Source organism: Dreissena polymorpha, chromosome 1 (genome assembly GCF_020536995.1).
Source record: "Dreissena polymorpha isolate Duluth1 chromosome 1, UMN_Dpol_1.0, whole genome shotgun sequence".
Classification (NCBI taxonomy): domain Eukaryota; kingdom Metazoa; phylum Mollusca; class Bivalvia; order Myida; family Dreissenidae; genus Dreissena; species Dreissena polymorpha.
In genome coordinates this window covers 50884637-50895449 of record NC_068355.1, presented here as the reverse complement: position 1 = coordinate 50895449, position 10813 = coordinate 50884637, and the positions used below count along the sequence as shown (strand labels likewise).

The window sequence follows — 10813 nt, the reverse complement described above, 5'->3', positions numbered from 1 at the left end:
ATCCACTTTTTAATAATTGTAATCAATATAGCAGCAGTCCTTGTACATTCTATTTATACTATACTATTCTACAACTACATATGCAAGTTGTATGACAACGATTTAAAAGTTATACAAATACTACCTAATTTATGATTTATATATCAAACGCATACCAAAAACCTCCAACGGAATCCACAGAGTAACAAATCGTCTTCGTTTATATCATAACATATAAATGTTTATTTATCAAATGGAAAACCCCACTGATATCCCTATGAGACAAGTAATGCAGCCCAAATTTGGATCGAAGGCTGTGGTCCATATACTGTTTATAACTAATAATAATCTGTTTATACGATTTGTTCAAAAGTGGGGTTTTCCATTTATTATTCTGAACCGATCATTTTAAGTCTGTTATTGCGTACTGACGATTTTATTAGCGAATAACTTATAAAATCTTCAAATGAACTACTTCAGACTAAAATGCTCTTAGTCTTGAAACAGTTGAACGTTGAATGTACTTGAAATTAAAAAAACTGTCTATATAGATGAAAGAAGTCTTTTATTCAACGTTCTTCTTTAATGGAATTTGTTGTTTTTTTACTTGTAGACCTTAAATTATAATAGATAAACAAATGCTTATTGTTTCTTTAAATAAACAAAACGAAATAACATTAAACAAACTATTGAATCTTAAAATGAACAAAACAAAGATATATTTTACCATTTAATTGTAGGTCTTTGCGTGACTCGACTCTCTACTTTTGTCAAATAGGTCAATGATTTTGGTCGCACCAATGGAGTGTTCTTTCTTCTCTCTCCAAAGAAAAAATCTTCGGCCGATGACAGTAGTTCATCCTTGATGCTGTTGGTTATGGTGTCGAGGTCATTGTCTCAGATGGTGAGGGTTGCAAACTGCTTGAAATTCATCCGCTATCACAGGAGTGCCACGCCAATATTGCGGGCATATATCATGCTTTAATAAGTGCATGTGACGCCGATGTTAAAACTTCAAGCAAAATTTGCAGTTAGAACATCCGGCTATGTTTGTTAAATTAATCGATTCAAGATTTTGAAATTTATACAGTTTCTAATACATTAACAATATTCAATGAAATTACAGACGCTTGGTAAAACATGGCTCAAAACAAAACTGGATCAAATTATAACCTTTTGAAATCAAGAAGAACTGCTCTGAATAGTGAGTGACCTATCAATGCACAAGGCCACACTAACATTAATAGATTATTTTGATTTACAATACTTGTCAACGTACATTGAGATCCATATAGATATGTGTAGATCCCATTTATCCTGAAATGAATATGTGACAATATCGAATTCCATACACGAGGAAATAAGATTTTTTTTATTGACGGAAAGTCCGTGAACAAATCAGTAGACAAAAATGTAATAACACGGACATACCCATACACTAAAATAAAAGCCAAACTGTTGACCATTAACAATGAAACGCCTCGAACGTTTCAGCGTAGGCATCTTGTGAAACGCTTTGGGGATGATTTACGTTTGTGCAATTGTGGATGACTTCACAGCACCGAGTTGTTAATGAAACGGCAATCTTTACTATGCACGCCCGTATCCGAGATACAGATCAGTAGAAAAATGAAACAACCAGGCCCATTGGGTGGGATTGGGGCCTGGGCCTCCCCCCCCCAGCTTGCTGTCAAGCTAGGATTTTTGTAATAATGGACCTACTGCAAATTTTCTCTCATGAAAGGGCCCACAGTACACTTCCCATCAATACAAAAGAGGACATAAGTTTTATCTCTACTTGCGTCACTTTAAAGAAAGGCCAGTTCCTGATCGGACTGTGCGAATAAGCTCGCCAGTACGCAGCAAGACTGGCCGCATATTGCATAAGACCCATGTAAGAATGACGCCATTATTAAACCAACGTGCAAGAACGATTTTATTGTATTTCAGAAACGTTTAGTGCAGTAAAACCAGTAATTTCCCTTCAGTCAATTCAGCCAAACATAACTTTTGATGACAACGTTGTAACTGTTAACTCTCGTCCCTTCACTACTAAAAATTAACACGAACGAGAAAAATAAAATTGCACAATTAGTACAAACACACAATCAACAATAAATTGCCGGCGATGATAACACATCAAATGGATTAAATAACTGATTAAACCTGTTAGGTGTGTTAAAACTATACATGTACTTGTGTAATTGAAATGACTGGGGGACATATAGACTGGGGGACATAAAAATACAGCTTCTTAAGCTTTTGAGTTCATTATGGACAGTTATATAGTTGATAGATGAATGGACAGATGGAAATAAGAAAGTGAAAGGCATCAATCTCGTATTGACTCTATCTACATGCTGCCTTTTGACAGGCTTATTAAATGTAACACACCAAGAAAGGGTTTGTACAAATCTTTTGTAATCACAAAAAGGAGATACGTTAAGATCACAGCATTTAAGCTATGCAAACTTCATGCAAGAAAAGTTGCTTAATGGACTATGCAAGAAGATAGAACATATTAGAACAAAAAACTTAGTTTGCACAGGCTAATCAGGGACGACAATTTCCGCTTTTATAGTATTTTTAGTTTAAAGGAAGTCTCTCCTCACCGAAAATCTCGTTAAGGCGGAAAGGGTCGTCCCTGATTAGCCTGTGCGGACTGGGATGACCTTTTACGCAAATGCATTAAGCCCTGTTTTCTCAGAACGCGGCTCATTTAAACAAATGCTACAGATAAAAAAGGGCTTATAAATGTTAACAGAAGAAAGTCCAGATACCCTAAAAAACAAACACGCACGCACAAACATGCGCGCACACACACACACATACAACTGTTTCATTTACAACATAAGAATATGACTTCTTGACTGTTCACAAGCTTTTTTTTACTATATAAATATAATGTTTTTTCAAACGACCGGAACCATTTTCGAACTTAACTCACATATCTGGGAAACAAATGTTCTGCCCACATTTCATGAAGATTGGACCAAAGATGTGACTTCTAATGTGTTCACATGTTTTCACTTTATACATTATAGAGAAAACTGCCCTGTCCCCTGGAGGCCATGTTTTTTCACCTATCTGGACCATTTTCGTTCGAACTCGTCCGAGATATCAATAAAACCAATATTTTGACTAAGTTTCATGATGATTGGGCAAAATTGGGCAAAATTGTGACTTCAAGAATGTTCACAAGGTTTCTCTAAAAAAAGGAAAACTGCCCCGCCCACTGGCGGCCATGTTTTTCAACGGACCGGAACCACTCTTGAACTCAACCAACATATCATTAAGACAAACATTTTGACAAAGTAACCTGAAGATTGGGCATGAACTGTGACTTCTACAGTGTTTACATTATTTTTTTTTGACCTAGTGACCTAGATTTTGACCCAGCATGACCCAGTTTCGAACTTGATCGAGTTATCATTGGGACAAATCTTCTGACCAAGTTTCATGAAGATCGGACAAGAAATGTGGCCTCTAGTGTGTTTACAAACCAAATGTGAACGGACGGACAACAGACAAAGACTGATCCTCAAAGCTCACCTGAGCAATTAGGTCAGCTAAAAAAGTCTCTTGAATGCTTTTGTGCTTCCCATTTTAGCAGCACCCTGTACTTTTTGTGATCCTAGATCTTTCCCTTACAGCATGTACAATTACCATACCGAAAATGATGTTTAATGCCTGAAGTCTCAGTTCCCAAATATCTTCACTGATGTTGTTAATGGAGATTTTGTTGCGAAAAGATTATTGAATTAACAAAGTCCAGTCAGAGCACTGTGTGTTTATTGAATTAACATAATCCAGTCAAAGCACTGTGTGTTAAGTTAAAAGCTCTGTAACTGAAGACCTTCATCAGTTTTGCAGTAGGGGAAAAGTTGCACCTGTCCGCCAAGACCTTCACTAGTTATGCAGTAAGGCCCAAGTTGCGCCTGTCGGCCAAGACCTTCACCAGTTATGCAGTAAGGCCCAAGTTGCGCCTGTCCACCAAGACCTTCACCAGTTATGCAGTAAGGTCCAAGTTTCTCCTGTCTGTCGTACAGTCGTGCAGTACTCTCCGTAAATGCCGAAGACTGTGAAGCTCTGGGCTCTGAAAGAAAAGACATTGGAACAAAGGAAAAGAAATGAGCCAAACTCATTGAAATAAAGGCTTAATTCATCAGCACAAAACATTGTCCCATATAAATCAATAATAACGCTTTAAACTATCATGGAATTTTAATTTAAAGAAAGTATCTTCTAATGAAAAATCCAGTCTAGGCAGAAAGCGTCCTCCATGATTACACTGATCTAGTCGGGTTTTCCCAGAGACCAACTCAAATATCAATATAGTACAAGGGCATTGTTGATAAGCTGTGTTCATATACTAAACACCGTACAGTTTCAGTGAAAAGCCAACAGTCTATGAATCATGATCTTCTCAAACAAGAGATGTGATTGTCAGAAACACAATGCCCCCTACTGCCCCACTTTGATACATGTTTTTTTTTACCTTTGACCTTGAAGGATGACCTTGACCTTTCACCTCTCAAAATGTGCAGCTCCATGAGATACACATGCATGCCAAATATCAAGTTGCTATGTGAAGGAACAACTTATGAGCATTTTTCGAAACCTAAACGCGAAACCTAAACGCAAAGTGTGACGGAAAGACAGACAGATGGACGAACAGATGGTCCGATCACTATATGCCCTCCTTCGGGGGCATAAAAACACTTTTGGTTAACACGGGGATAATGTCATATTTAAATGTTAGGACTTGTTCACAGGCATACAATAGCAGTCAACGACATGTTTCTAAGCATTACAAATCTGTGAGATAAAATGTACACTGATAAAAAAAAGGCTCATTGAGTCAGGCAGTACTAGTGCATCAGAACGTCTCCAACAGAATATTTAACCCATTTCAATACCTTCTTCAGTTGGACATGTAATTCATTGCCTTCATCACTATGGCACAGGATCTTCACCACTCTCAGCCAGCCTGGTCTCCCGGCTGTGTCTGCATGCTCTGCATTTGCTATGGCCACGGAAGGCGAAGGACTGCTTCCTGCTACATGCCCACCTTTCTCTGGGACTTCACACTGTATCCATGGACACCAGAACCTGTGCTCGGCAACCGGGTCAAAACACTGCTTCTTCTCCTGTTGTATAAAGTTGTTATCGCAAGTGATTAAAGACATTATCCATCAAATTCAAAACTTTTTAATTTTGCTGAACCTCTTTAACAAAAGGATGAAACTTTAAGAATGCACTTTAAAAAAGACTGACCATTTAAGAGAAAGTCTCAATTCAAGCAATAAGATAACTGATTCTGCAATGTATTTGGCAATTTGTTAGAATATATTTTTTATTTGAATACAAAAAAAGTCATAGTTTTGAAACAACACAAATTTTAAGTTTGAACTGCATACCTTACTTTTAACAATAGATGGATTGAAGAAAACAGAAGACATATAGGCACTGCGTAGAAAACTGACAGCAGTCAAGGGAGGTTACCAGGATCTCTGATGATTTTTCTGTAGTTTCAATAGTTTTGTTAATTTGTATCTTTTGCTCTATATTGCTAATGGCATAATAAACCCAGAGTTTTCATTAACTCCCATTACAGTTTCTGTTGTATTTTGTAGACTGATTGAAGAAATAATCTGAACACAACAGTTCACCATGCAAATTAGAAAGTAGAAACATAAGCAAGAGTAAAGATTAGTTTTCTGTACATACCAGTTTGGGCCGCTTCTTAGCTGGCTCAACAGTGACACCCTCCACATCTTCAACCTCTATTGCACCTTCATAGCCTCGCTTAGCACTCACAACACTGGTGTCACGGGTCAACAAGTCTTCATTTATTGACCCATTATCACTAGTTTTGCCATGGTCCCCATTCTGAACACCTTTACAGTTGTTGTCAGAAATAACATTTGTGTCGCTATGCTTTCCATGTTTACCATTCAGAACGCCTTTTGAAGTTTCGTCAGGTACATCTACAGAGTTTGTGTGTTCAGTTTCTGTTTCCTCTGTTAAACCATAGTTCCAGAGTCCAATCTTCCTTCTGCACAAGGAACACTGCAGCACATTCTCATGAGAGTCACTGAAAACAATGGACATTTGTAACAGTTTAGATATCTGGAAGACATAAAGGTCATGGACAGATATATAAGCCTGTTGGCTCTTTAATAATCAAACTTAACTGTCATTTGATGGAGTGAAACATATCTTGAATAGGATTCGGTTAAAAGTAATTGACTTAAGAGAGCTAAAATCACCTATATAACATTTTTTATTACCTTTAAAAAACTTTAAATTTAGTTAAGTGCCATTTTGCTATCCTCCATTTTATGTCAGTTTATAGTTGCAGAAGGTTTAATGAAGATTAGATGAAAACTGCAAAAGTAAGGAATACAAAATTTTGCATTTTCTGTACACACAAGGGGCAAATAACTCTGAAAAGTCTGGCGTAATTGGCTACATATTAATCTTGGTCTCCATTTTATGTTAACAAACATTTATAAAAAGTTTGTTTAAGATTTAAAAAAATCTGTAAGAGTAAGAGTTCTGAAAGGAAAATTAGTTTTTTTTGTATAGATAAAGGCAATAACTCTGAAGTGCCTGATGAGAACTAGCTGGTTATAAAACTTGTCATCCATTTTATGTAAATAATCACTCACAGAAATTTTGATAAAGAATCAATCTACTATGTTAAACTTATAGAGCAGAATCCATTAAAGCGCCTCCAAAGCAACACTAATCCACCAAGGGCATTCTCATAACACAGCCCCTCAAGAGACGGACCCAAACAAATGTTCAGGTCTATAATAATTCAATATTTTACAGTATTATATAAATGAGAGCATTCAAAAGTAAGGTAGGAAATTCTTTGAAAGAAGGTAGAACAAGACTATTGCCAAGCAATATAAGTCCGTTACCGGCTCCACCATTGTCAGTTTTTTTTTTTTTTTTTTAATATTTGTTGCCATAGCAACCAGAATTTTTTACGTAGGAACAAAATGAAATGACGAGCATAATGTCCATATTGCCATCTATCCATGTTTCAAGTTTCATGAAAAAAAATGAAGAACTTTTAAAGCTTTCGCAGGATCCAGAAAAGTGTGAAGGACTCATGGACACACAGAACACAAACCATAAGTCTCCTCCGGTGAAACCGGTAGGGGACAATAACATATTTGATAGTAAATTTGGAAGTCAATGTAATCAAGTCAAAATCTACATTTAATGTTCAGACGCCCACAAAAAAATCCAAAACTTTATAAAAAATTTACAATTAAACTTCCATTTCTTGAACCATTACTAGTCGGTACAGTCACCCACCAGTTTTGCCAGCCACACAGGGCCATAAGAGATAGCTCCACTTCAGTTGTGCCCTGTATATGGAGGATGGAATTCAACAAAGACTCCTTGGAAATGCCCTGTATTGACAAAATATAAGTTTGTTTGTGGCAAAAAGTACTGTGCAACCATCATTTGCAAACATAGTGCCTATGTGTCATATGAAGAATTCTGCAGAGAATAGTTAGGATTTCCCAATAGTGTATACACATAATTCTTACATGAATTAATTTTTGACAGCAATGCCAAAACAACTTGCAATTGTATTATACTATAATACTCTAATTTTGTTGATGATCTGGTAATATTTGTTCTTAAATGTTAATCTTATGTTTTATTCATGAACGTACTATATTTTTTTATATAAAAACATTGTAAAAATTATCATTGAATACCATAAACACGTATAGGCTCAAATGAAACAAATCCTTAATCTCTTACCATTAGTGGCTCAGCTGCTGTGTTATAGAGTTTGTGTGTTGAATTGTACAACATACTGACCCATCAAATAATTTTCACTTAACACATACAAATATTGATATATAGCTGTAATTGGAAAGTTCAATTTATTGTACAATATTTTTCTCAGGTTACTCATGGAAAGATTTTTCCCCAAATACTTGCCTGTTCAGTTGTAGATATGTATGAGACCTGTGGAACCTTCCGTGACTTCAGTGATTCAAGTCTTGATAGGAAACCTTGCAACAACTCCTCTAGACTGTGAAATGGCAGGCTGTACAACTTCTCTGGCAAATCAAAATTAAGAGTCTTACATTGGTGACTATAGTCTATATAATAATAAAAACAAAATAATCATTGTCAGAGAAATATACCGCAAAACAGATGAATAGAAAATGGTATCATGAACGTGATAAGAATTAGAAGCCATTCAATGAGATTGTTTAAAAAAAGGAAATTATTACAAATATCACAAATGTTGTGTACTGTTATGAATGTTTTCTTTCATAGATAAATAATCAGTTAATCACATCAGGAAAAGTTGATATGTGTCCTTCCTTCCCATTCAGTAGTATGGCCCATATACAGACTTATCAACAAGGAGCGTTATACTTGTTATTAAAAAATGAAGGGCTAGCACTAAAACATTGGGTGTGTTCTTTAAACCTTACCTGGAGTTGGATTAGTTGTCCATTTACAGGCAGTTTCATGAGCTTCTATCAGACTGGCTCTTAATTTCATGCAACTTTCTTTGTCTGAAGATTTATGATAAATATGACAGATTTTAAGCTTTGATTTCATGGGTCAGTTGCATGACAATAAGGCCAAGCAACAAACCATCAAAATCTGCCTACTGGTATTCAGACAAAAATGATTGGGTTGGCTGTAATGTATTTATTATTGATAAAAAGTACATTTTAAAACAACCAACAAACTTCAGCACATTTCAAAATAAATATATACATATATAATTATTTGTTATACTTTTATCAAACGAATCAGGTCCAATTTTTACATACGCATCTAAAACTCTAAACTTGTGTAAACCGGGCAGTTGTTGAAACCTTGAGCAATATGCAACAGCACACACAATTTTTTTTATCTTTTAACTACTCTGAGCACCAACATACAGTAAAAGGCATCCACTTGTTTAGGCAGTGTTCCACACAGCATTGCTCTGCAGTTAACACACTGGAGCATGTCTGTGTCGATGTTCTTCCATCCGTACCTCGCACATGCCAGGGGGGAAAACTCCTGGGGCTTGGCAAACCATGTTAATGCTTAATTATGTTAAAGATTTATGAACATGCAAATGAAAATTGGCTTTATTAAATTATTTCCAAGGTTGTTAAATTTAAAAAAGTTCAAGTGACTTAATTGATTGCCACATGACAAAAACAGTTTGATTTCCTGAACCTGAATGAAACATGCCCAAATCAAATCCAAATTAAAAGTGACAAAGTCCACTTTTTTTTAAAAATGTGTGTCTTTTATAAAAAATATGAACACCCAATTGCGGTAGCAGTTTTCGTATCAAAATAAGAGTGATATTTTCTGTTTTTAAATATTCATAATTTTGTTGGGTCCACATAAATTATTATTACTAAACATCACATTTAAAGACTATTTTCTCCATGTAGGGTGGTCCTACATTTATTTTGACAACATTGTAGTAAAGTTGTTTGCAAGAAATTGTACAATATCATTATGAAAAAGTTATAAAATAAAAATGAGCATAAAAAAATAGATAAATAAATTGCCTTCATCAATGATTAATTGCAAGTGGAAATGTTATTTTTTCTAGAATTGTCCAATTGAACTGAAAAACAATTTGCTGTTATTGTGGGTCCTAAACGTAATAAGACAGTGTCTGTCCGATTGTAGTTTCATGGAGTGATTTAATATAATTTCATTGCATGGTTTTAAGTTAACATAAGCATATAATCATCTTTTATAAATATTAATATAGGCGATTTTACTGTTTAAAAATAAATGTTTCCAGGCTTTCCAGTGCATGATCTCATAATTAACTTATTTCAAGTTACATACAAAATCAACAATAAAGGAACAATGTTGATTATATTTAGTACATTAGGGAAGGATATTGTGAAGGTCTCAATTCTTTCAAAGAACTGCTTAATGTTGCCAGCAGAAGAACACATTTGGGTATCAGTTTCTGACTGCGTTTTGTCATCTTTGTTTTTCCCCCTGAAAATAAACAAACTCATTCAAATCACTTCTGAATATGCCATTCAAACTTCTATAGAATATTGGATTAAAGGTTTGAATTTGGTAATATTTCTGCCTACAAATCCTAATTTAATGTCATTAATCATTATTTAAAATCATCAAAACGCCATTACTAACTCTTGAAATAAAAAATCATGAGCTCCAATTGAACATGTTGTGTACTTTATAAAAGAAGACTCGTCAATGACAATACGGATAAATGTATTACCGTAAGTAAACTTTCACAGTAACAGAAATGTAGTATAACCATGAATTGTTACAGAAATCGAAATTAAATTTTATCCGAATTTCATACATCCGAACTGCTGCAATATCAGCCCAACGCGTTATTTGTACAATGTTAGTTTATAATCTACAAATCTAGCAATGAAAACAATATTTAAAAAATAGACAAAATATATATTGCACCTGTCTTTATCATGGTCACCCAGAAAAGAAGAAAATAACTGCTTAATTTTCTCAGGAGTCGGTTTTTCCGTCATTGTAACCCAATTTATAATCTGCAAGTAAAGGAAACGATCCGAAAGAAACAGATAGAAAGTTCGCGGTGACTCCGACCAGGGACCTATACAAACAAATATTGTTTGTATAGGTCCCTGCTCCGACTGATAATTGCAGGGGCGTAGGTAATGGGGAGGCAGGGCAGGCGGTCGCCTCCCCAATATTTCGGTCAATCTTCGTTATATAAATAGTCTTAAAAATCCCCCAAAATCGCCGGCACGAAACCAGTATTTTTGTAATCACGCACCGTTATAGTTCTGGCTACCATAAC

The 10813-nt window shown here is 35.3% G+C and overlaps 1 protein-coding gene across 4 annotated transcripts; it reads right to left on the bottom strand.

Annotated features, from left to right (window-relative positions):
* Nucleotides 1-3345: 3345 nt before the first annotated feature.
* On the bottom strand, nucleotides 3346-10593 carry LOC127880325 (zinc finger C3HC-type protein 1-like). Of its 4 annotated transcripts, none has more exons than XR_008049522.1 (10): nucleotides 10450-10593; nucleotides 9898-9999; nucleotides 8922-9073; nucleotides 8463-8546; nucleotides 7957-8078; nucleotides 7315-7412; nucleotides 5710-6076; nucleotides 4899-5129; nucleotides 3932-4075; nucleotides 3346-3883 (listed from the first exon to the last, which is right to left on the bottom strand). XR_008049522.1 is itself a non-coding variant. In XM_052427740.1 (10 exons), the coding sequence occupies exons 1-9, from the start codon at nucleotides 10521-10523 to the stop codon at nucleotides 3989-3991; spliced, it is 1317 nt and encodes a 438-aa protein (XP_052283700.1). In that variant the 5' UTR covers nucleotides 10524-10593; the 3' UTR covers nucleotides 3799-3931; nucleotides 3980-3988. The 4 variants fall into 4 exon arrangements, 3 of the variants coding, with proteins under 3 accessions (XP_052283693.1, XP_052283700.1, XP_052283710.1); XM_052427740.1 differs by having other exon boundaries at nucleotides 3799-3931; nucleotides 3980-4075; XM_052427750.1 differs by having other exon boundaries at nucleotides 3865-3883; nucleotides 3980-4075.
* Nucleotides 10594-10813: the final 220 nt, after the last annotated feature.